Source organism: Rissa tridactyla, chromosome 6 (genome assembly GCF_028500815.1).
Source record: "Rissa tridactyla isolate bRisTri1 chromosome 6, bRisTri1.patW.cur.20221130, whole genome shotgun sequence".
Lineage (NCBI taxonomy): Eukaryota > Metazoa > Chordata > Aves > Charadriiformes > Laridae > Rissa > Rissa tridactyla.
Window position 1 is genome coordinate 48,152,548 of NC_071471.1, and position 27,868 is coordinate 48,180,415.

A 27,868-nucleotide genomic window follows, 5' to 3' on the forward strand; every position below is an offset into this window, starting at 1 on the left:
TTCTCAGGATGCATACAGAAATGAAGATATACAAAGATAACTGAGCCACTATAACAACATTAAGGCAGCATTTATGTGTACTTAATCAACATGAAATTAAAGGAGCCAAGTGGGAAAGAAAATACATTCTAACAGACATTTGCTACAAGGAACATTTATCCTCCTGTTATAGTCAATGTTAAATCTTCCACTACAGCCGAACGAAATAACTTCAAGGGGTAAAGAATAATTAAAGGTAATAATCAAGTCATTCTAGAACAAGAAACAGCCATATGAAAACCAAAACACCAAATTAATTTGGTTATGCACTTTAATCCTGATCTTGTTTCTAATTTTCTAAGTTTCAAAAGGCAAACAAGCTCCCACATAGATTCTGCTGTGCCTTGGCAAGTTGGCTTTGCACTTCCTCCCTGTGTTTACTTTCCCTGCACCATACAATTACGGGAAACACGTATAATTTTGCCTTCTAAATCATGAAGCACGCATACTTCGTCAACATCTAAATCATCTCTCATCTTGGCTGGGGTTGGGGAGTGGGGAGGGTCAGTGGGAGAAGACAGACAGGATGGGAAAAGGAAGCTATAGCCACCATATGATTAACACGGTCTCCTACCTGCCTGAACTTGACCTGACAGCTTATTGCAACAAAGTCAGCAAAGAATCACTCAGTTCAAGAGTTACTTAAAGGCATGTGCTTACCAGGTTCCCCAACAATACAGCTCATCTGAAAGCTACCACAAAAGACCTACAGCTGAGCTGAGGCCTGGGTTTTTTTGTTGTGTTTGTTTCTATTCAGTGATCCTCCATTGCTAGCCTAGAAATGACAGTAGGTGGAAACGCTATCTTTCATTACACAAAGTATAAATAGTGTAATCTATCAGCACTGTCAATCAAGATGATTGATTACAGGCTGTCATAGAGAAGAGTGACATATTAGAAAAGTTTTGTTAACAATGCCTATTGCTAGTCAGCCTGCCACAGAAGCTGGTGATTAATGTGTTGTCAGCCTGTAATCCCACACCCCTGGCTAATGAGGCAGGAATTTATCATCTTTACAGAGTGGCAGATGTCAGAAGGAAAGGAATCCAAGTGCTGGAAACAATATACTTTTTCTTACCACGCCTGACAAGTCTGACAGGCCTAAAAAACCACAAAGAAGCTTTGTGTAAGCACAAACTTAAAACGAGGAACTTTCATTTGGCATCTTTGCTTTAAATAGTGCTGCAAATCAGCCTCTATCCCTCAAAAAGGGCACAATAAAAAGCTCTATGAACTCTGAACCCATCCTTGACAACTAGGAAATCTCAGGAAAGGTTTCCATGGCAGGCAAACAGACAGCTTTCTTTGCGAGAGAAGCAGCAAGTAACTTTTAACTTTACCTGTGAACTTGTGAACTACTGCAGGACAAAAATTCTTCAGATCAGAGCGCAGAATGCACCCTTACTTCAATGCTTTATCAATGAAGGTCTTAGGAAACAGCTCTCCAGAAAGTCTGTACCGGTTTTGCATTACAGATTTGTGTTGGGACGGAGGAACACAAGACCAAGGATTGTGAAAATTCTGGAACTATTCCTGAAGAAAAATAAAATGTGACACGAGCATCTGCACTGAGAGGCAGCTCTAGTACTTTGTACTCAAAACACTTTTACATCTGACTGAAATATGCTCAGATTTGGTAACTTTTCCTTCAGAGCATTTGAAAAATATTTGAAAGACTCTCTTGAGTGCTTGAAAGCCACACAGACATGCTATGCCTTTGGTATATCTATGTTACAGGAAATCCTCAATAGAACATTGGTGATCTGCTTAAAGTTTGCTTCTCCAAAATCATAGTGTTCAAAATTTAGGTTTAAAGCAATGATTTCTCTTTTGCTTTCACGGCAGCTCTTCGTGGAAGGCTCATTTTTGCCCTCACTACAGCGAAGACTATAAATTATCCTAAATAAGGGAAATATAAGGGAAAATTATCTGTTTAGTTAAAAAAAAAAAAAATCAATGTCAGCAAATCTCAGGCAGCTTACACCACTGTTGGCTGGCACTGTCAAAAATCAACAGCTTTTCAATTAGATGTATTAAAAGATCTTCTGGTTCTGAAATTTCTGATATGCTGCAAAAGGGCTGTATTTTGCAAAAGATTATGTGTGGCTTAGGTTCCTGTCAGTCAGTAAGGAAAGGGGGCAAATCATCTGTCTTAAGTTTTGACTAATGTAATCCTTTTTCAAACACAGATACCTCCACTAATGCAGAAAAATGCAACACACAAAAAAAAAATTATAAAAAGAGACAGCAATCAGGGAATAAAAACACTGCTTTCTGTCAACAGCACCCTTGGGCTAAAAACACAGCAAAACATTGAGAAATTTAATCTCCAAAAGGCAGCATTCTGGAGTTAAGACTTATTTAAGGTTTATGAGAGACTGGAACTTCCCACACTAGTCAGTGAAAGAGAGGTTTACTAGCCTATAATCTGTGCACCCAGGAGGAGACCAAATCAAAACAAATAGCAATGCCATGAAAACCAGACCCTTCCTTGCCAACAATGGGATTCAGTGACAACTTATGACCTCCGTGGAAGGCAAAACGTCCCTGACAGCTACCCCAGTGTCAACAACAGAGCAGCATTTTCTCTTCCTTTTAAACCAAAGCTCTCTCCAGAGAATCTACACACAAATGGTAGTTGGAACTGCAAAACAAGTAAAGTTGCATGCGATTTGACCTATAAATGAGGACACGAAAACTGACTTTGAGCCCATACAGTTTTGCATGCTTCAATACATACTAGTTAGCCATTTAACTGCTGATAAACTGGAACAGCCATATACATTTTCTCCCCTTTTAAAGAGAAAGTAAAAGGTAGGCCCCATGTCACAGTTAAGCACAGGTTTGCAGATGAATGACTCATTAACTAATAATGGGACTGTGACGGTGAGTTTTAACTTTGCTTTGGGGGAGGGTAAGGTCAATGTGAATTTATGTTTCCTTTTCTGCGTTGAAAAATCCTGGTAGATTCAGTGCAGACATTTCAGACCGTATTAATTTAAAACAGTACAGACGCCTCAGACATCTCCTGACTGGTGGAGCTCTCCTTCCCTCATCAAACCAGTAACAACAAACTTCATCTGATTTTCACTTTGCAGCCCCTTCCCAACCTCCCTAGTTAATGGGAAAATATATCTCCTGAATCTGCATAATTCAAAATGTAATTAAACTTTCCAGTTCTATCTGGAAAGCCTATTTCTTCCAGGGACTAGATTAGACTCATTACTTTGGTATGTACTGACCTTTAATCCCCTTGGCAGCCTCTTGGCAAACTATGACACTGCACAGACTCCCTTGGAAAGAACCCACTGTTTATTGCCCCATGTTTTTGGATTCCACTTTTTTGATATGAAGATTTCTTCCTCAATTCCACAAAAATCACAAAATTTCACTAATTCACCTCAGTTTCTATCTTGAAAAGCCTTAATTCAGACAACTAGGAATTCAGGATAAGGTTAACTTTTGAAGACATCAACAGAACTATTTACAATATGCCATGGTAATGTCCTGGATTAGGGCCATAATACTCAATGCTTCATGGGATTCAGCCAAAAGGCTGTAATTGTCAGCAATCCTGTTCACAAATTTATACACATTTAAAAAAAAAAAAAAAAAAACACCAACAAATTGGATTAGTTATAGGCCTACATGCAAATTTCAGATTCTCCCATGGTCAACATATTAAATGTTAAATTCATTGGGAAAGGAATTGCCACTTCTGTTCCATGTTTATACAGCTCCTAGCACACACACAAATCTGGAGAGCAGAATAATATTGATTCATCTAAAAAAAAAATTTATTGATGCTACAACTGTAGGTGCCTTTCCACATTGAAGATATGACTTTTTGAAAGTAAAATCACATACAATGCTTTTTGCTGCCTCTGGAAGACATGGCTATTATTGAATTTCTTTCCACTCTTAGACAACACTTAAACACAAATTAATTCTTTGTTTAGGCAGTTAGTTCTAATAGCATTATAACCCTGACATCCAAGCAATTTCAACCAATGGAAATGAATGTATCTATGTTCCTGCATCTTGATTCTGTCTCTAGAATGTAGACCAATAAAAGAAATTAAAACATGTTTATGAGCTTGCTTTATGGAGTTTGGATCTAATAAATCATAATTCTCCATAGAATTACAGTTGAGCTCTTTCTTGTGTTGAGTTATACAAACTTTTTGGAAGTGGGAGCATAATGTCTTTTTCTGAAGCTATATTATTATTTTGGTCAAAGACTGTTTACATTAAACAAATCCAATTTACCAAACTTTGACATGTTTGCACAACTGCATATAATTTATATTGGAAACATGACTTTTAAATGAACTTTCTGTAGTCTAAGCTCTCTGGTTTCTAGCCTGCAGTTCTAGATTCTTATACTGCACCAAAAAGCTTGTCGCTGGCATAAATCATATTCTCTAAGAGGTTTCCAATGAAGTAAATAATGACTGTAATTTCAAATTGTTCACTAATACCTTCAAACAGGCTACATCTATCAAATACTGATTTGACTTTCTTGCCAGGTGCAGCACTTTGTCAAGAAAATAGCAATCTCCAAATTAAGATTAGGGAAAGCAATTCCTTAATGCTGCTATTCCCCTGTTAAGTTTATTTTAGTAGGTTTGATAAATGGAATTTAAATTAGGATTTCATCATCCTAAAGCATCAGAGATTGATTGTAAAATAACCCTTAATAAATCCATACTGTCTCCTATAAGTTGATATACTTATTATGGCACACTGCAATCGTATCTATATTGTCAAATATACCACGTTGGTTGGTTTTTTTTCATTCTAAAAGACCACATCTGTCGAGTAAATATGAAGCCAATCTATGCCATACTTTTATGGCGTTTCAACACATTACCTGCCAAGCATTCTTAGCTTTCACTGCTTTTGCTGGGAACCAACAATGCCTAGTGCTTGAGCCTTTACGCACCGGATACCAAGTAAAATTTAACATTGCTCCTAAAATCTTGGGTTCTCAAAGGACTGCACAGTCCATGCTTTTGGGGGTAAATGTGCGAAGAAATGAACCTTTTGAACATCTGGAAGAACAATGTAAGACAGAATAATAATTTTTTGTTCAAGAACTATCCATCATTTCTTTAACCACTGCCATGAAGCCACTCCTACTAAAATTAGTCCTTTTCCAATTTCACATAGCTTTTCTCAAACCATTTGCCCCACTTGCAGCCTTGGTAGAGGATATCTTTAATCACAATCACCCCTCCACTGGTAGGAGAATGTTCTGATTTACTAAGATCTACAACTGTCCAGATATTGAGACACATGCCAGACAAGATTTCTAGTAACTCCTCAGGAGGATAGATACACAACTCCCACTGATTTGGAACAGGTATTGAGAAACGGGGACTGGATTTCTAAGCCTATCAAGATACCTTTTAAAATCTGTCTCAACACTCAAACACTGCAAATCCAGGGCTAACCGTTGTAATGAAAGGCAATCCCTGCTGCATCAGAGGCAAGACCAGTATTTCACTGTTGCTCAGCTTTGCACTTCTCTCTTCAATACAGAGTGTGAGCTGAGAGAACCTATCTTCCAGACTGATTTAAAACTCTAAACTCACCTATGCTTCCAACAGTGTATCAGCTGCCCTGTAGACTCTGATGTGCCAAAACCGGATATGAATCTTAAAGTCAAATGTGGTTTTAAGACCTGCCTGGCTTTTGAGGGAAAACAGAAGAAATTAGGAATTTTGGGGGGAACTTCTGCCACTTCTTTCCTTTTTTTTTTTTTTTTTTTAATTCCTCCAGATTTCCCCTAAAGCTTATTCAATTGTGGCTCTGTTACAGTTTGTACTCTTATCATTTTAATGTCTCTATTTAATAAAAATGATCCTTTCCCTTATTTGTACCTGATTTTGTAGTTGCATTCCACATCACTGTCCTTCAGTGAAAAGTAAATGCAGGCGTAGCTGATTCACATTTTACAGACCGAACATCAAATTGCAGAAAAGTGGCTATTATTGTTATTTGAGTAAAATTTAAAGTAAAACCACAAAGCCCTAGGATAAGAAAGAGCAGTTACTCATAAAGCGAATACTTAATATTAGGTCCTTAAAACAGTGTGTAGGAAAAGTAAGCTGGTTCCAAGAAACAGTCACATCCCCTCTTTTCTGAAACTATGAATGCTGTTTGAGGATGCTGAAGACCAGTTTACAAGCAGCTGAAATAATAAATGCGATCTAAGATTCCTAAAATGTGAATCCCAAATTTAGGCTAAGCGAACACTGTATCAGCATCCTATCCTTGGGATTACACCAAAATAAGAAGCTCTAGCTCCACTTGCACCTCTCCTCAGAAGATAACTTCTGCCGATAGCTTCTTTGGATCTTAGTACCAACTGAGTTGCCACTCCAGCATAAAATGGAGCCTCGAGGCCCTCTGGATGAGGTGTCCATTAAAAATTCAACCGTCTTTGTGAAGCACATGAACATACAACAAAAAATTACAATTGCCTGCAAATTATATGGTTATAAAATAACTGTTTTGAAGTGTACATTAAAACTAGTTCAATTTCAGAACTTGTCAGTTATACAAGTATCTGATAATGTGTGATGCTTTCAACAATACAGAAATATATTATATGTATGCATATATTTTTGTGGCAAATTTGCTTTCCAAAAAGCTTTGCTCCACTGCCCATTTTGCACCAAACCTTCTAAGAATTTTTAAATTTTTATCAAAACACTTCCAAATTCAACATTATTAGTTCAGGAACAAATGAACATGCATTCAAGGGAGGCAAGTCAAACACACATCTTTTCATCCCAGTTTGTAAAGCTGAACAGGCCTGGACATAAAGAACCCTTGAAAGGAGCCTCCAAGAGAAGGGCCAAGAGGGAAAGTCCTTGAAATACTGCAGTCAAAAGGGATAATAAACATAGCATTTATTTTATATGGCTGAAGTCCAATTGAGGAAACATGCAAAATAAATACAGATTATACTAAACACACCTTCCTAAAAAATGAATGGAACGCACTAGAAATGTGGCATAAAGCTCATGTAAAAAATACCAAAGATTAATTCATTAAGACAAGTAATCTAATTGCTTTTTAGATAACACCTAAATCTGTGCCAAGAATCTGGAATAAGGAAGAGAAAAAAAATGAAAGAGGAACCATTTTTGCTGCTTCAATTTTATAATTTTGGTCCCCTTATTAGATCCACTTCACAGGCCCTAAATATTTTTCTGTAAAGATATGACCAACTCAGATCCAAGTGTCTACCTACCCTTACTCCAAGTTAATTTTGATTATAATCTTTTTGAGGTCTTCATTTTACAGACAGTCCCTTTACAGTGCTATGCCTTTCTAAGAATTGTCTTCTACTAGCTTTACCTAGAAAGCGGCTATATTCTTTCAGTCTCAGTGAGATGGTTTAGGTTAAAAGAAGTAGAAGAAATAATTCCCTAGATTTTCTGGGGCAACATGCAAGCTACTTTTCTGTATTGTATACTTGCCCCGACTCTGAACACAGATTGTGCCAGAGATTGCATGCTTCTACACCGTTAAACTCCTGGAGGCATTGCCCTGCTTCAGGCCCTTTTAAGCTATGCAATCTGTGGGCTATGGTACTATACTGAGTTTTGATATGCAAAATGGCAAGTCCTAACTGTGAAGGTTTAGAAAGCTCTAGTTGCTGCTTCTCAGATAAAATCAGAGCTTGACTGCACGCATACTCATTCTTCACTACATCTATGGGAAGCTGGAACAAAAAGGACCAACTTGGAATCAAGGCCAACATGCACCCCTTCCCAGGAAGAAGGTCACTGTGCTTATTATGCAAATGGGCTCTGAACTCAGCTAGGAAATAATGTTATTATTCCTGCTTCCCAAATAATGTCAGTCAAATGGCTGTTCTGCTCTACCACTGTCTTAAAACCAGCTTAGTTTAGAACAAAGCATAGTGGAGAAGGCATGGATGCAGAGAGGAACCATTTTCTGCTGGGTAGCGAAAATGACTGCTTTTCAGCTATGACTAGCACCCACATCTTCACTACTGTGAATGGTATTTAAATCATTCTCTGCTCCATTTAAAACCATTTAAAGCAAACTCTGCTCCAATGGTATTTAAACATAAGACACTCAAGCGCTAGCATCAGTGTCAGGTGAATCTCCCACCGTCCTATGAAAACTCATGCCTGCAAGTAAGGAGCAACAGGGGCATGTAAACAGGCACTACTGGGAGGTAGTGTTCATGGAAGAATCCCAGACAGCAGGACCCACCTCCCAGGAACAACTTAAGAGACTAAACTCACATGGTCAAAGCTTAAAAATCAAAGCCCAAATCAAAACTACAATGTAGGCACAGCCAAAATTGTCCCTGTTAACAGGTATAGCAACTAGAGGTATTGCGATTTTACCTTACAAAGTGAAAGCTGGCTCTTGAGCACCATAAAGGTGGCATGCATCTTCAGAACACAAATAACAGATCTGAATAGCTATGTACGTTCCAGGTGTCTTGTCATATATTCATGAATGTAGAAATTCTCAGTAACTATTCCACATTTCCCAGCAATACTGATGCACAAGAGTTGAAGGGTAGCAACATAAAATGAATTCTTAACAGTTCCTTCATCTGTGCATAATATAAACGTTATTAAGCTTTTGAAAAGTAACAACATAGTCCCAAATGTACAGAAAAATTGAGCAGATTTCCCATAGAAGTTGAGGCTTCCACTTGAAAACCGGCTACTCAGTACTACTCTTGCCTTGCCGTTTTAGACAGAGGAGGTTATTTTTTGAACTGGGAATATACATATATACACACACACACACAAATATATATATATATATTTTTTCTCCTTGAAGTTTTAAATCTCTAACTAGCTTCAGAGATTTAAGAAATAGAGTAACTACCATAAAAATTGTATCTGTTAAGGTAAATGGTTAAAGGGAGAATTTGCTGTTAAGAATTTCTTTCCTTCCCATGCTACTCAGTTCATAAATCATAGGGCTTGTCAGCCATGCCCTGAGAAAGTTTTAGGCTGTTCTGACTTGGGAATCTCTAAAGAAGACTGTAGGCATTTCAACAATAACACAACACTCTGACTCACGAAAACGGGAGGAAAAAGCTTACAAGAATACTGCGTTTTGTCACAGGAATGTGACTGCTGTTTCAAGACAGAAATATTCATTACTATTTGTGGTCAACATTTCAACCTGTAAGGCAGCAACACTCAAAGGTATTTGTACTTTGTGAAGTACAGACCCAAAGAAACAGACTTGCATTTAGAAGTCAAAACTATTGCTACTTGGAAAACTATAAGACTAAGTCGCACTGATAGCATTCAGGTTTGTGGAACTAATTAGAAAATGATCATCTAATGGTGCATTAGATGTAGACCTTGCTACTGTATAGCAAGTTAAAATCTACCTTGTCTGAATAAAAATTTTAAAAGGACACAAAGAGACATCCACAAAAATAATTCATTGGAAGCTGATCTACCAAGAAACTAAGTTGGGAATGTAGTTCAGCTTCCTCTGAATACTATGTGGACAGAGATACCTGAGATAAAAGAAGAAAAAAGAAAAGTAATGGGAGTTAAATTAGTCTTAAATTACTGTTTTTTTCTGTAGCATATATCAAACTGGGCTTCATTGCTGAAATTACGAAGTTCTGTTTTTGTTTACTGCATTCAAAAGATGGGCATGTCCCTCTTTGCCTGACAAAGGGAGAAAATATCCTAATCAGGCTGTAGATGTTATCTACTGCTACACACTGCAATTTTGCTTAGCATAAAGTTAATACGAAACATACATTAGCACTCTATTTGTGGTTAAAAAGATGCACTTAGCAATTTGACTTTTCATATTCAAAAACTTACAATTTATCTTGTTTCATGCTCCTTTTCCTCTGTCCTTAACTGTTAGGCAGCTACCTTATTTAGCTGATGAAAGTCTGTGGAGGCACATAGTGGTTATTTTTTACCTATGGAATGATTATTTTTTTACTGTGATGAGGTGTGAAGTTCATACAGATCTTCTGTTAAAAAACATTTTAATGGAACTTCTGTATCTCTCTTGGTAAAAAATACTTTCGACTTTGTATTTTCATATAAACTTTGAGAAATAATATCTTAATTGTTTTCTGTCTCAACACTAGCATATTTTTTTATTATAGTCCTTAGTTTACATTTTTAAGTAATATGTATCTATAAATGCACATTTTATTTATGTCAGATTTTACACTTTTTTTAGCTACATTCTTCACCATATGTACATGGTTTTGTGGTTTGTACCAGCTAATTCTTCCAGCAATCCTAAAATCACAGGAGTTTTCTCTACAGTTATCTCTGTACAAATAAATCATTCAGGTTTTGCATTTATTTTTCAGTAATCTCTTGGGCAGTGATTCAGAGTGGGGAGGGGGGAAGATGTTTCAGCTCAAAATTATTTCTTATTGGTACATATAAAGCTTTTGAACCAGCGACATAACTGAAATCCTGACAAACCTAACTATGAGTTTATTAAATTAGGTATGAAACTTTCCATTCTGTACTAGGTGGGGGCAGCACGTTCCTCCAAAAATAGTGATGTCCAACTATCTGCCAAGACCTGGCCACTGAGAGTAATTTCTAGCTTGAATAATAGCAGGCTTTTTCTGAAGCCAATTGCTACTCTGCAGTTTGATCTTAATTGGGAAAGTAAATTTAATTATTTCTCTCCTGAGATGGAATTCAGACTACTCACATATCCGGGAATATGAAAGCAGAATATTAACTCTGGAAGTTGACTCGCATCGAACCTCCACATGTTGCCAGTGACCCATCACAGCAACCCATCACAGCGTACTAAGACCATCACCAGATAAGACAGACTGCCTATAATAAGTATAGTGGGTTTTACTCAAGTAATTTACAACAAGGTTTATGGGAAATGATTTTCTACTATAATCATCCTAGAATGAGTCTTCTGATGAACAATAGCTATTCTGCTCAGGAGTATCATCTCTAGATATCTTACCTACTTCTCAAAGAGGCTATGAGGTTTGCACTGCAAACAAAGCACAGGTACTTAAACTATTATTCAACAGTCTGTGACATAGCATTAATATTTTTAATATTGTTAAATTAAATTAATATTTAAAATATTTCTCGTGAAATGTAAATAAACTTAATAATTTTGTGCCTAAAATGTCAATAGAAATAAAAATGTATAATGCCAAAATGCTAGTTTCTTTTGACATTGAGCAAACCTCATCCATAACCACTATCAGCTCTGAAAGGATTCAGTCATATGATTGTTTGAACAACTGGTGCAGCTATTCTATTATGAATTTTACTATGACAGAAAAATCACTGAGAAATATACTCTAACAAAAAAGCCACCTGACAATTAGATGATTTCTTGAAATCTTCAGTATTTACAGAAAACGCACTTTTAGGGATATCTTGACACTATACATTTAAATAACCACTATTTTCAGTAGAATTTTTTTGTCCCCCCAAACACAACTATCTTACAGACCACCACAAAGTAATTCTTATACAGGGAAGTTGCTACCCAACCACTCTAAAGGCAAGTTCATTTATCTAAAGGATACAGAATCCAAAATCTAACAACAATACTGTAAACATTTAATATGATTAATTATTTCATCACCTTACACAGAAGTAAAAATAACCTGCAATTACTAGCTTATCAAATACAGATGAATTTCCTGGAAATACAAGGAATTTCATGCCTAGTTACTTTAATGAAATTTAATCATAGATAGAAGAAAAAAATATGAGGGAAATTCTCTGACAAAAGGTGAATTTGTGGGAGATACGAAGGTCACTGAAGCAATGGTTAGGGTAAGTGACATACTTGAAGGATTAAAAAGAAACATTAATGTAATAATGTCATTGCAAGTGAAAAATCATGTGTTAGTTATGTAAATGTACATGAAGGCATCTCTTTGTTTTTAATGAAAGGCAGGAGGAGCTTTTATTCTTGAAAACTGAACATTATAAAGAAACTTTGAATCTTAAGAAGAGATTCTGTGGAGTTTTGCAAAATCTTCAGCAGATACAGAGGCACACAATTATGAGACAATCTTTGAACTAGAAGTGTTAGATAATATTCTTTCCCCTTACTTCATATCTTTCGCAGAATTCTTCTACAAAAGCCAATCATTATTGCTTGCTTCAGCTGTTCTGAGAATTTCAATTATTTCTTGTATTTACAAAGGCATAATGTAAATATTTTTAAATAACAAAAAAAAAAAAAGGCAGAAAATCTCAAATCTCATATTCAAGAATCCACACAGGATGATGGGATATTCATCCTTTTACCTTTTGATCTATCATTTGGAATCTCTCACCAGATTTGTAGTGGGCAAGATCCTAGTCCAACACCAGTCAGAGACCAACATCCATGTTACTGACAGTATTCATATCAGTTCATTGCTTGACCATTATACTTTTAACATTTCCAACAGAGAAACTGAGAATCGAGCTGACGTGGGAATTACAACTCCTGAGTTTTTTCTCACTATAGGACACTAGCAGAACCCACGTGTACAGAGCAGGGATAAAGTGACATTGGCCATCACGTGTATGAATTGAATATCTAACTCCTCTTTGCAATGCTACCTGTCCAGTACATCTCAAAAGATATGAATTCATTTAACTGTCTTGAAATTCCACTAATTTTTGACATTTAGAACCAGCAAGCGATGCTTTAACTCCAAAAAAGGAATCTAACCTATATTGGGTAATATAATCAAAACTAACTGATCTTTTTACGTGCATTAAAAGGCTGTGTTAATATTACACTTGGGGCCATTATAAACGTCTTACATTGCACACATTTAGGATACATCAAAGTTTTATCACAGTCATTATAAAAATGTCGCTTCAAACTATTTTTACACTAATAAGATGGTCTTCAATTGAATAAATTGCAGTTACAGAGTGATTACCACTGTTACAACTTACATTTAGTTCACGGGTTAGTACAGTGATGGATAACATGCAGGGAAAAAAAATTAATGCATGATTCAATTTTACAGTTTGTCACTAACCAGGTTGATTTAAGTCATAAGTAAAAGTTGAAATGTCAAATCTACTTGGAAGATATAAGGTAATAGACATTCCACTTGCTTCCAAAGTGCACAACCAATAACATACTATTATTTATGCAGATAGGATAACACATTCTCTTAGCCCACACTGCAACATATTTTGTCTCAAATTAGCCAGTAAATCAGTATTGCAGAAGCTATTAAAAATCATAAAGCCTTTTGAGTTTTACAAGGTGTTCATAATGAGCCATTCCATGTGATTTATATGAAAAACATGACTCAGCTCTTCAAATGCAACTATTCTGGGGACGCAGGGCTTGCTGTCTGACCTCTTGTTATCTTTGAGATGATATGTAAAACTTAAAGGGTTTTGGCAATCATTCTTAATATTAGTCAGACAAATGCAGTGATAAAACACAACATTTACGGAGTTTCTATTAAAAATGTGTTCACTTTTGATGAATGAGGCTTACACAGAAATGCTATATTTCAAATGGAACTTAAAGAGGTTTCAATACTAGATAGAATTAAATTCACCCAGAAGTACTTTAAAACAAGCATAAGAAGTTATTATCCCCAGCTACCTAGACCTGGGGATGTAGTTCTTCAAAAGATAAAATTTGTTAATTAAACTGGTATCTATTGAATTACAATTAACAAAAGTCCCCGACTTTCATAAATGTGTGTTAACTTGGCGTATTTCAACTGAAGTGCTCAGGAAACATAATGCTTCTTTAACTGAACCATGCTAAGAAGGTTTCAGAGAGGGCTTTCCTTCTGTGCAACTTCTCTGTAATGGAAACATCTAAACTTTTCTTAACTTCACTCAAGATGATGTACTTTTCTGATCCCACAAGATAAATAAATATAAACTGCTTTACACTTCTAACTTCCTCCCACCCAGTTAACACTCAGTCTTGTCTTTTCTATGTTTTTCTTGGGTTTTTATAACTTGTTTCTATCATTGCTGCTCAAAGCATCTTAAAGGCATGTTATTTTAAACAAAAAGGGATAGTGGGCTTACTGTTCAGATCTCCCAGTCACCCCCTCTCCACAGCTACAGCCTTTTTTCACTTCTTAAGAGCAGCTGCTGCAGTTCTAGTCTAGTCTACTTATTACCTACTTCGATACCTACCAAAGTGCAGATCTAAGGTGACAAACAGCAGATCTCCTCTCTACAAACTTTTTTAACTGACTCTAAAATACAGTAATTTAGAGACAATTAGAGAAATAAAAATAACTTTTTAATCTGGGAGAACCTGGAGGTATGACTGTAACTGAACTAACTTTAGAAGTCTTCAGAAAATTAAATTAAGGTAAATAAATTGAGAGTTAAAATCCTACACTTGCTACTTTGAGACTTACTTCCTGCAATGAGCTTAGTTAGAGAATCAAATAGAAATTAAAAAGAGCAAAAAAGCCCAGCTAAGAGAAGAAAACTCAAAAGGAACTAAGAGAGGAGTCAATTAAAGAACTCATAGTTAGTGGTTCCAGAATTGTCTGCAGGAGGTTCCTAAAAAAAAAAAAAAAAAAAGTCAAATGTATGAAATTGAAACAGTCTATTGCACTTAAATTCTTAGAGCTGCAACAAACACATTAAACCAGGAAAAAGTTATTCTTGAAAATATAAGCTTTTCTAATACAGCCTACATTTCTTCTCAAGAGAGTGGCAAAGGGGAGGCACAGAAGGCAGCAAACTAACCCAAAATGTTGTGACTGCAAAAAAAAATAAATGTTTCAGTATTATTGCATTTGCTCTATAAAAGTACTTTGATTATGCCCTTCTGACCTAATCTTTAAGATTGTACCAAATCCTACCATTTATATGAGAGTCAGACTGCCCTACTTTGGGAAGCAAGGACAGGTAGAAAGAGATAGAAAGGGAGATCTGAATGTCTTTGTTCCAAAGAAAAGAAAAAAACAATGTGTGGTGGGAGTGGCTCTGAACTGAGGAACTGCATTCATCAATTCCTATTTCAGAGACAGGAATTAGAAGGAATGAAGATTCACACTACAACAACTGTCTCTCAAAGCCTCTTTCTCTAAGTGACATAGAAGGAATTTAGACCAACATGTTCTAGATACAGTGAGGGAAAAAGAGAACAAAGGAATAGGAAGAACTGTTTTCTGGATTGTATAATCCTCAACTCCAGGGTATACCTAAAATATGACAATACGATGGTTTCACGAGCTACTACTCTTTCATTTATATTGCTGCCAAGAGAATACCATAAGATTCTGAAAACATACCAGAGATTCAGGGATAATAAATATATATAGCATTAAAGGAAATGGTTGTTTCAGAGATCTGTGGTTGGATGATTACTATAAATAGATATCCACACGTGAATGGCTAGTGTCCCTTATGTGGCACATGTGACAGTACACAAAGTATATACTTACTTTTTATATAAGCCTACAAGAAAAACCATAAAGTTATGCTTCTGCCTGGAAGATTTGTCACCAATGTTGCCAGAGGTCTGTACTATGCAAAAATACACATTTTTTTCGTTATCTTAAAAATTAACAGTAATACAAGGAATCTTCAGCCTGCTAGCAGTGTTGGACCAGTAGCAGACCTACGGCTCCCAATATCACTACCTCGATGCTGGTTCACTCCATTTCTGTGTACAAGTTGTCTGTCACAAATATTCATTGATTTATAGATATCTCCATGAGTCAACTACGAATCACAAGATACTTCTGCATGAATGCCATAAAATCAGGAATAGTATGTATTTCAGAAGGAAAAGGAAAAAGAAAGAAATCAGCATTATCTGCCATACAATCTCAGACCAGCACTGTTCCATTAGGTATGGGAGTCAAGAAAGCAGGGCTGGCTGTTGGCGACCTCATCAAGAACCTGCACACATGGGAAGCAGCTTCAACGTTAACAAACATGCTAATCTGCCTCAAATCAAACAGGCAATTACTCTGCTACTTCCATGAATTCTGAGGCAAGTATAATTTGATAGTTAGACATTAATAAACCTGCTTCATGGATCTTACCACTATCTGATAAAGAAGCTTTCTTTTACTATCTCTTTAATGTTATTAAATAAAGTAAACTTGTATCTGGCTAAATAGGCTTCACAAGTGCTAATCTTAGCCTAAAGCATTCTAATGGATTGACTCTTCGTCAGTAGGGCTGTATAAATATTTATAAAGACTTCACACAAAGAGCAGAGCCGACACGGGGCTTTAATAGACTTCTCAACATATACAGAACCTGGAGAAAGAAGAGATTTTATAAAGACAATGCAGCTCTTAGCCCTCAAAAAAACACTCTTAAATCCTGAAGGGCTGGTAATAGCACACAAACATATATCTGAATCTGCACACAAGATTCACATTAGGGCCACGCTATCAGCCTTCCAACAGAGATATCTTATACTTGAAGGCTGCCTTATAAGCATAAGATTTTCTTCTTACCTGGCCCATCTGCTTTTCTTGATAGATAGCTCTTTACCATACCCCTAACAAAGGAAAAAGTGATCATGCTATTTTTCTGACTTGTTTCTGAGTGGAGAAGAACCAGCACTGAAAGCCTACACAAAAGCCAAACACACAGCCCATTCTCCCTTTTAAAACAAACAAACAAAAAAAAGTCTTCTCAGATAGAAATTACATCAGAAAAGTAAGTATTTCTTTTAATAGTGCAGAAGAGAAAGCATGAAATCCTGTCTCTACTGATAATGCAAACCGTTTCTAGCCACCGCACTGCAGGCAGGATTTTACAAAGATACAAAGGGGTGGCCCTACAGCATAGGCCCAGAAGTTCAACCACAGGATAAGTAAATTATTTATTTTATTCCCACTACAGCAAGTTTCTACCAACTAAAATTATTCCACCATGCCAATATTACAGATGAGAAAATGATACACCATCAATTTAAGATCTTCTCCACCTTGAGATCAAGTAACTACCATTTTCAATTTACATGGCATATTAGAATTTGATTAATCTATTTCTTTAAGAAAGCATATGAATCACGGAATCACGGAATCTTCAGAGTTGGAAGGGACCTCTAGAGATCATCTAGTCCAACTCCCCTGCTAGAGCAGGATTGCCTAAAGCACATCCCTCAGGGCTGCATCCAGGCGGGTCTTGAAAATCTCCAGAGAAGGGGACTCCACAACCTCCCTGGGCAGCCTGTTCCAGTGCTCTGTCACCCTCACTGTAAAGAAGTTTTTCCGTGTATTTGAACGGAACTTCCTATGTTCTAGCTTGTGCCCATTGCCCCTTGTCCTGTCGCTGGGAACCATTGAAAAGAGCCTGGCTCCGTCCTCCTTAAACCCACCCTTTAGGTACTTGTAAACATTAATCAGGTCCCCCCTCAACCTTCTCTTCTCCAGGCTAAAGAGTCCCAGCTCTTTCAGCCTTTCCTCATAAGGGAGGTGCTCCAGTCCCACAATCATCTTGGTTGCCCTTCGCTGGACTCGCTCCAGTAGTTCCCTGTCCCTCTTGAACTGGGGAGCCCAGAACTGGACACAGTACTCCAGTTGTGGCCTCACCAGTGCAGAGTAGAGGGGGAGAATGACCTCCCTCGACCTACTGGCCACAGTCTTCCCTATGCAGCCCAGGATGCCATTGGCCTTCTTGGCGACAAGGGCACACTGCTGGCTCATGGATAATTTGCTGTCTACCAGGACCCCCAGGTCCTTCTCCTCAGAGCTGCTTCCCAGCATGTCCGCCCCTAACCTATACTGGTGTTTGGCATTCTTCCTTCCCAGGTGCAGGACCCTACACTTGCTTTTGTTGAACCTCATTAGGTTCTTCTCTGCCCAGCTCTCCAGCCTGTCCAGGTCACGCTGGATGGCAGCACGGCCCTCCGGAGTGTCGGCCACCCCTCCCAGCTTGGTATCATCAGCAAACTTGCTGAGGATACACTCTGTCCCCTCATCTAGGTCATTAATGAATATATTGAACAAAATTGGTCCAAGTATTGACCCCTGAGGGACACCACTCGTTACAGGCCTCCAACTGGACTCTGTGCCGCTGATCACAACCCTCTGGGTTCTGTCACTCAGCCAGCTCTCGATCCACCTCACTGTCACCTCGTCTAGCCCATACTTCCTCAGCTTCCTAATGAGGATGTTATGGGAGACAGTGTCAAAAGCCTTGCTAAGGTCAAGGTAGATGACATCTACGGCTCTCCCCTCATCCAGCCAACCCGTTATAACATCATAGAAAGCTATCAGATTGGTCAGGCATGATTTGCCCTTGGTAAATCCATGCTGACCACTTCCAATAACTTCCTGTTCCTCTATGTGTTTGGAGACGACATCCAGAATGAGTCGCTCCATTACCTTCCCAGGGACAGAGGTGAGACTAACCTGATTATGAAAGAATAATATTTTCTGCCACACAGAACAGATATATCATGTATGCAGCTAAACACTACCCCTGATAATGCAGTGTTTTCATCATTATTATCGATACAGGGATTGGGAGAGACTACTCTCATCTTCAGGTAACTGTAGTATAGGCCAAATCTTCAGTTGAACCTTTTCTCCACATATAAGCCAAAAAAAGATATCTGAATTTTCAAATTTGCAATAGCTGGTCTATCTACGTACAACATTTTGACATCCCCTGACTGAAAATAAACTTGAAATTAGCATCCATGAACCTACTTTGGGATCGACGGACAGTCTAGATTGCAACATAATAGCTTCCCAGCTGTAGAACTGCAAATAATATTACGTATGTGCCTTGTTCTCCCAGACCACACCAGCTCTCATGTTAACTTCACTGTAGCGGTATTACACAAGATATATAGGGCTTGAATTACTGCATTTTAGGTTTAATTAGAGCTCCATAAATTTTCAGTAGTCCTACTATGACACTGTCTCAACCATCGATGATTGGTTTCCCCCGCATTCTGGGCAGAAGGTAGAAGACCAGGCTGTAAAGGACAAGACAACCATTGGCTCTGTATACAGCAGTTTTTACGAGCCAAACCATATCCCACTAGGGGTTTATCAAATCAAAAAATAGACTTCCCACTTGCCAAAATATGACCTCAAGAGGACAAACGAAGTAAGTTCTCTACCAACAACACATCTATTCATTTCTGCTCGGGGGGAGGTGGAGGAGAGGGCGGAGAAAAAGAGCACTTGACATAAATAACAGTTCTTCAGAAGTTTTCTCCAGAGAAACTGGTAAACATATGGTGGAGAAAAAGACCCAAAAGCTATGTGGCTGTTGCCTTGAAATCAAGAAGTTGCTATGAAAAATAACATCTCTAGTTTCATGTTCAAAAATAAATCGGAAAAATAAAATCCATTCTATTCTTTTTCTTTCCTTACTTTGCAACTGTCAATGACCTTACAGCAATGCTTCCCAGAAAGTTAGGTGTATCCTTTACTGAGAAACCATGTTCCATTCTGGCCTGGTACCTGCACTCAATTTAAAGATATTTTTCTATTCACAATCTGAATTATTTTCTAACCTCGTAAGAATTCTCTACTGTCAGAGATAAACAATAAAATCCAAAGTACTCCTATCAGCAAATCGCCTCTATACCTGCCTTGAAAATCTTGCCAATGCAATATTTCTTTATATTTCGAGAATTATTGTTTGGCTGTTTTGAAACTAGAATCACACATGCAGCAGACATTTTAATGGGTTCTGCTTTGGAAAGACCATTTGACATGGCACAGATGGACATTTGTTTCTCTTGCTCAGCACAGCAGACTACTCCTTCAGAGTCTACTCAACAGGAATAAAAGCTGATTCAAAGGTTTCCTTCATATGAAAGAAGAGTTTTACGCCACACATACAGTGCTTTTGCCTAGTCTTGTTATAAGATTCCATCTTTCAAAATTGCACACAACACCTTGACTTGTTAATTAGAAGTAAATAGCACTGTAGACTCTTATTCAGACCATAAAGATATGAAAAATCATCACATAAGAGAAGGGGAAAAGCTGGGTGACATTATACAGAAGCAACATAGTTATAAATTTGAGGAGACCTGGGGCGACGCATTAATATTGTGGCCTGTTAGACATCTCTGGAACAATATGTAATATGAAACAAAGCACAAAACTCCTGCCAAAATGCATGCAAAGTGAGCAACTTCTCCAAGAATGGCTCTAAGACCCCGCAGCACAGATATTTTTGCTTTATGTTCAGCAATCCATTGGACTTGACCTGTAGCTAACTGCAAAACACGCATGTGACATTCTGTTTCAAAGTCAGGAATTAGATTTTTCCACAGAACTATGTACAGTTTCTTCCAGTTTGTGCCTGATGGGTTTGACGAGAACAGGTAGAACAGGAACATTCATTGCCTCTACCACTCCCTTCTTTTTCCTAGATAGACTACTTCTCTGGTGTTAATAACTCCACCTTTCACTTCAAACATTTAGCTCACATTTTCTGTTGGCAACTTATAATAATAATAGGCTGACTGCTTACTCATATCTGAACATTTTAAATAAATTTCCAGTCATCGGTGATTAGGTAGTACCCATACACCATGCTTAGTAGAAAATAATAAAACCAATACAAAGCGCTGTTATTTTTTACAGATGCAAAACTTTACAGTGAGAGTCACAAGCCACAGTCTGGTGGCAAAATAATAGCAGGGGAAAAGATAGCAGAATGCAATAATGAAAGATGACCCCAATCCACACACTTGGGCTACAGTGGATTCACCTCCTTGCTTACAAGAATTACCAGATAAACTTGGTCGCATTCACATAATGCCATTGGAGCAGGATCCTGACTCCACAGCACGACTGGAGATAGTTGTGTATTATTTCAATAAAATGGTTTTTTTCCTCATTCACATACTTTTTGGTGTATTCACACTAATAGTCCTTTTGATAAAAACCTCAAGAAAATAATTAACTTTAATAGCTCTTCTGCAGCTAAAGCTGCACAACTGGGTGGCAAATATAAATGAGCTTTCTCCAGCAGAACTTAAGTCTTCGAGAGAATTATAAGAAAAAAAAAAAAAGATTACAGGTTCAGCACTGCTTCTGGGGTAAAATGTATATTTGTGATAAACGTATCAAATCTCCTAAAAACTACACCCATTGAAACTTCATATTAGGGCTGATTTGCTTTCCAAATCATATAGACAGCACAGTTGTGTACAATCTTTAAACAAGTACAACCACAGAGAAATGCCGAGAGATTTAAGAGAAATAAAAGCATGATCAGCTAGCTTGTAATCTTCTTTTCTCTTATTCTCCTCCCTATAGCTGCATTAAATTGCCTGTTGAGAACAATAACATATTTGTGCTTTTATAGGTAGAATGATTTATATTATGTAAAGATTTGGCTAACAGAGTAAAGATGCATTCACACTGAGCTGGATTACATGCTGTTAATAATTTTCTGGATGCTCTAGGGGACCCATAATTCTGGAGGACTATAGATTAGCATTTGAATATATGCTTTGTAATACATCTCAAAGCAGACTTTTTTAATTTGCTTTTTCCATTTTTCTAGAACCACACTAACCAGAAATCTAATCATTGAAAGCATTTTGGAGAAAAAAGTATACCACAATCAAGTTTTTATCCCCCACCCCCACACACTCTTAAGAGTACACATAAAATCTGTCTTTTCCCAACTCCCACACCATTTCAATAGCTTTCATTAGAGTGTCAGACTACCTAGAATATGTGATCAGGCTTGCAGTACTGTTCTATGCATGTTGAATAAATGGGTAACTCAGCAAACAAACCAGAATCTGTTGTTCTGAATAAAAGCTCAAGCTATCTAGAAAGCTGGTTTTGCTGTGGGCTAGCTTCTGTTTCAGAAAGTAATCTTAAAACGCATTATTTTAACAAAATTAATAAAATAACCTCACATTGCAAAGAAAGACACCCCAAAACTTGGTAACATTCTTTTGCTATTGCGTATAAACTTCAGCATAGACCAGACTCCCATATTCCTGTTTTCATGAAACACTGAATTCTTTTGGCCTTCATTTGCTAAACATTGAAATCCTTTGTAAACTGTGGATGTCTTTTCATAATTTTTGAAATACTTAGTACTTCAGAACAGTCTTGAAAGTATATGACTCTCTAATAAACATTATATTCTCAGACAAATTCAACTGGGAAGCATACTATAGTGTTTTCTTATTTAATAAATTACTTTTCTTAACATTATAAAGTTCATCTAGCAAGTACACTTTCACTGGACAAAATATACTTTTCATGACCTTTGGTCCTCAGTTATAATTAGTTGTCTGGTCCCAGTTGCTTACAGTGTAAACAAAGACTGATAAACCCACATTGGCTGCATGTATTTATTACATTACAACACAGCTGCCAACTGTCTAACCGTTCTAATAAAAAACTATTTTCTAAGGTTTATGTTTTATTGCATGTATGACTCCCTTATTGGTTAGCATTTTGGAGTTGTGGAAAAGGTTATGAATTTAGAAACTGACTGCATTCATATCATATTTAAAACTTAATGCTATTTTATTAAAGACATATGGGCCTCCAAAGTACACATATTAAATGTCATGTAAGAAAAGTAGCAGTTTAAATCATGGTCAAATTCATTTTTGACGTGACTCCTGAGGCTTCCCAAGATCTGAACTATTTCTTTGTAAATCTGGCAGTTTAACCACACTCATAAATCACTTTCAAAGCATATTATTTCTTAATTTTACTGCATTAGAGAGCATTTGGCCTACACAGTGAACTGTTTGTAACCGTTATGTGAACAAAGTTGTATATTTAGTCTTACAATGTGGGAAAAGGAAAAAAAAGTCTTAATTTCTCAATCCTGAATTTACTTCTTATTTTAACCCAAATGATACATTTCCTAATGAAACTTGCCAGAGCAAGATATGTAGGATACTTTGCTGTATTGATGTAACAGAAAACTTCATCTCCTTCTGCTTCAAGCTCAAAAATTAGAAACACAAAGGCAATGGTAATTTAATCATTAAGCAAATATGCCACAAGTTCTTTTACAAGAAAGAATGCATAACGTTTTCAAGCCCCACCAAGGCTGAAAGAGAAATGAATCATCTTTGGGACAATGCACATGCGTTCACAAGGCGCCTTGATATAATGACATTCGATACATTAGGATTGAAGCATACCTTAAATATACTTACAAATTAAACACATGTAACTTAAGGACAAATTCCCTGCCAGCTAAAGTCACAAGAAACCCTAGCTCCAAAACAGATCATTCACAGAACAGGATTCACAGAAATGCCATTTTTGAAACATGATTGAAATTTTCTTTATTTATCAGAGAAGTTCCTAATGGCAGAGTTAATAACAATTTGTGTGTTTTCCTGTGAACATTTTGTCCTTGGATGCTATGAATAACAAAGATAAATTAGGACAATGATTTACTGAAAAAGCTTTATACTTTCACTAATTCCTTCAAACAAAATACCTCAAATATTTTTGAGCTTTTTATCCACAGTAGAAGCCCTTCATTTTCCCCTGAAACAAGGATATGTAACCAAAGTCACCAAATCTTAAATGTTTTCTGTCAGATCCATTGTCTGCAAGATGGGCAAAATGCTCCTCAGTCAAGGTTTTCAACAAAGTTAAAACATTGGTCTGTAAACTGGACAGGAAAAACTTAAAAAACAGAAAAAAGAAAAGAAAAAATGAAAATTCAAAGTTCAGAGAAATCACAACGTATGATTTTGGTGGAAGATCTCTTAAGAGTTTTAAAGGGCGCTCGGATCAGGATAAGTTTGTGCCTTTCACCTAGGTCAATAAGGATTCCAGGTCCAGAAACTGACTGTATAAAAACTATTCCACTGCCCCTAAAGTCAATTGAAAATCTGTTGCTTTGTTCAAAACTAGGTGAGATTTTCAATGACCAGCCTGCTTAGGACAAGCTGTAATTAGCACCATGTTCTGCAGCCAGGCACAGAATTCAGTAAAATTATTCTCCCTGTATTTTAACATGATGACGTTAGCATTAGCTTCAACTAACATTCAGGAACTGGAACCAGAATCAAAGTTCAATATGATTTTAAGGGAGTAGATGAAACTGTGCTGCATCCTTTTTCTTTGACAAAGGGAGCAGTTTTAGAAACTCATTAGACAAAAAAGTTCAGGATTTCTTACAAAACATCCCTTTGGCCATTTCTGGTAAGGGTGGAGACAAGGGGAGAAATATTAGCCTTTCTCTGAAAAGAAATTATTAATTCTTTTTCCTGAAATAATTCATAAACCAGCTACAAATTGGTCATGTTCTTAGTCATTTATGAAGAGCGAATAACTGATATACTTGAGCTTTTAGGAGATGACCTCAACAGTACCAGCCCTAGATGCCTCTTGGACCACGCTCTGGCTGGCATTAGTGCAGGGGAGGATTATTATTATAATGCTCTGGTGTTCTTGACCTGTCAAGATTTTGCAGCACACGGTCCCTCTTTTAGAGTAAGAGGAAAGGCAGGATTCAGCTGCTTAAACACAAGCTTCTACTGTCACTTTAGCCAACTCTATAGTAGCCGGGCCCATGGCTCCAGAAAAGCTTGCATCTTCCATAGATACTTATCTGCCATCCCTACAAGGACCTGCTGTATACTTTAGGGTATCTGAAATAGACTGATATTTTCAGGTGCTTTCATTGTTTCCAAAGTGATTAGAAATATTAGCCGATACCAGGTGCATTCATTTTACCTCCTCTTTTGTTCCTGTCCTCTCATTCCATCCATCTAATTTGACTGTGGCAACACTAAAAACAATCTACGATTAATTTCTTAGTTAGATGCTATGTAATATGCTTACACCACATTTTACATGACAAACGCATGGTCCTTTATACCCCCAATATAACTTAGGTCTTCACACGAACTTGCAACCTGCAGATCCCTGTAGACTGTTCTTTTTGACCACGATCCCACTGATGTCAAAAAGAAACACATGGAAGACAAAATCCACTTCTGTAGAATCAGGGACAACAGAATTATCACAGACATCATTAAAAATATCGTTGTGTAACCAAAACCATCTTGCTAATGGCAAGCAAAACCAAAGAATACTATGAGAATAACAATTTTCAGAGTATGACATGTTGAAGGCACTCTATTTCTTATTTGTTTATTTACTTTTTTGGTCTGGATATAGAAACTTCACTACCACAAAGTTGTCAACTACATCATAAGAGAAAGTTTCTTGAAAAATGTACGTTAATGAAGTAAAGTAGTACTTCAAGGCAGAAAAGAAGAAAAAAGAATATAGTCGTTTAAATCACAAAGATCTGGTAAAATGTTCCAAATAAATAATTTCTACTCAGCTTTCATGCTACCTAAGAATCAAGGAGAGGGAAAGAAGGCAAGAGGAAATAAGGAAGAAATTTACAGCAAAGAAATAGAAAAGTACCATGAAATACAGAAAAATTACCCTGAAAACACCGGGGGAAGCTTTCAGTAATTTAGATCCTAGGATTTACCAACAAGAGAATAGACTACTCGAAAACAGAAGAATACACAGAGATGTAATGACAATAACTATTATAATCTATATAATGTGACTTGCAACTATCCACTTCATGGATATTAAATTGAACATGGATGTTCAATTAAACAAATCTTATTATCTAAAACTCTGTAAACCTTTAGCTCTTTTTTCCTTCTTCAAAACATCAACAACCTAAAACTATGTGCTACATAAGCTGGTGTGAAAGAACAAGTCAATTATGAGTGCATGATATAAAAAATTATTTCAAAGTTCACACAATGTTGCTTTGTACCTGAGAATCACCTTTCAAAAAACCATGCAGTATAACATCTGACAGAGAGGATGCTAATGGACTTGGTTAAGTTAATGTAAAACATAACTTTGTTTACATCGTGATCTTCCTGATAGCACACTGTCCCTTACTGCAAGTTACACTACTGAGAAGATGACACAAAAAATCATTTTTGTCTTCATTTGCAGTAGCCCTTGTGACCACCTTTAACAGCTGGTGACCTTTTGATGGGTCAGCGAAACAGCGAAGCCAGGTCTTAGCGTAGCATATATATACACTGCAAAGCTTACTGTGAAAACTATATGACATGCAATCGTAGTCAAACCAAACAATAAATAAGAACTCAGCCATGACAGTGCTTTCCAACTTTTGAAACAGATGCTTCACATTTACAAAATTACAAGTAGACCCTTTGGTCGTGGTAGTTTGCCACTGATTTTCTCTCTCAGAAATCTTGCTGTGACAAGCAGCTTTCAGAAAAAAAAAAAAAAAAAGAATGTTTTATAACTGGACCTTTGTTTCATGGCTAGGAATTAACATATATTCTAACCATCGTGCTTAAGACTACTACTATTTCAATGGGAATGACTCACCAACATGATTGAGAGTACATGAGACGTATAGTGCCTCAAAATCCAGGAAAAAAAAAAAAAAAAGAATCACGCATAGGAACAAAAGAATAGACATAAGCTGGCCCGGAGTTTTGCCAATGCCATATTAAATACAATCTTTTTTTGGACAAAATGCAACATATGAACAAGTCCTATGCCTAACAGTGGTGTTGTATGATAATTAGATCCATTGCATTAGTTTTTTGGAAAAGAGGAACTACAGAAGAATGCAGTGAGCTCTGCTTGTACAGCAGCAGTGTTTCCATTTCCAAAAGAAAAAGAAACAAAACTTACAGGATAAATTCTAGCCATATTGATCCATTGGGAATTTAAACCAATCATGATTCTTGCCCTACTGTCTGATATCACAGTATTACATTCTGCTGTATGGCATTTTGGTAAGTAGACTGACCAGGGTGATCACAAGACAAAAGCCAGACCATATGCTTGCAGCATCTAATAACCAAAGTTTCCATAGTTCTGAACCCACAAATAGAAAAAAAATAAAAATAATAATTAAAAAAACCCAACAGCAGTAATAAACAAGTTGTCATGCTAGCTTTTTCAATTAAATGGATGCATTAATGATATACAGTGCTTATTGCCATTAGTCAGAGAACGTCCAAGTGCTTTACAAATATTAAATATGTCTTACAAAGGGATCAATTTGCTCACTCCTATTGAAAGACAGACACCTTTCAGGTGCAAAGTAGCAGCTGGTTAACTAGCACACTGCAACACTACATAACAGTTTAGGGCAGAAGGTGGAGAAGAATGCCTTAGTAAATTGAAAGTGCAGAGAAATCCATGGAGGCAAAATGTAATTACCTGAATTGGAATCAGGCCAGGGCTTCAGCAGTAACACCCCTTCCTATGTGAAAAGTGCATTGGGATCATTAATGGCTAAAAGGACACTGGCTTCATGACAATCATATACTTTTTGTTTTAAAGGAATGATTTTAGGAAAGAGACATCACCTTTTGCATTCTGTATCTTCAATAGCGATTAGATACTGAAATGTAGTCCACATAATGCCTTGCCAAAGAACTACACATATATCAGTTTTTTCAGGAATTATCACCACAAGAACAAACAATGAAGAAGAGTCTTTCCCCCTACCCTAACACACATATGATCCACACATGTCTACTCTTCCTTCTCAACAGCTGGAATTACAGCAGGCTAAGTGAAGAGAACACATTCCTTTGCTATTTCAGCAGCTGCATGTTTGCAGCCTAGTCCCCATTGTTAAAACTCATTGCTTTTCTCTCATTTACTGACTGAGGTTCTTCCTCTCTAATCACGTGGCTTGTCATATGTGAAGACACAAAACACAGAAAAAAACCAATCAACTCCCTTTAAATGTCTTTGCTTGCAGGTCAACGTATTGCATGCAAGCTTCTTACTTTCCAAGCTCTTTGTAATTCAGAGTCCAATCTTCAACTTTACTATCGCAACTGCCTTTGC

The 27,868-nt window shown here is 37.0% G+C and overlaps 1 protein-coding gene across 3 annotated transcripts in view; it reads right to left on the bottom strand.

Annotated features, from left to right (window-relative positions):
- LRMDA (leucine rich melanocyte differentiation associated) overlaps positions 1-27,868 on the bottom strand; it is a 688,474-nt gene that overhangs the window by 252,829 nt on the left and 407,777 nt on the right. The window contains exon 6 of one of the 3 annotated variants that reach the window (XM_054205660.1): positions 25,666-27,272. The exons of the other annotated variants lie outside the window; for them this stretch is intronic. Within the exon in view, the coding sequence (XP_054061635.1) occupies positions 27,126-27,272 (147 nt within the window). The 3' untranslated portion in view covers positions 25,666-27,125. Of the gene's footprint in view, positions 1-25,665; positions 27,273-27,868 lie in introns of those variants that run through there. 3 annotated transcript variants of the gene reach the window in all.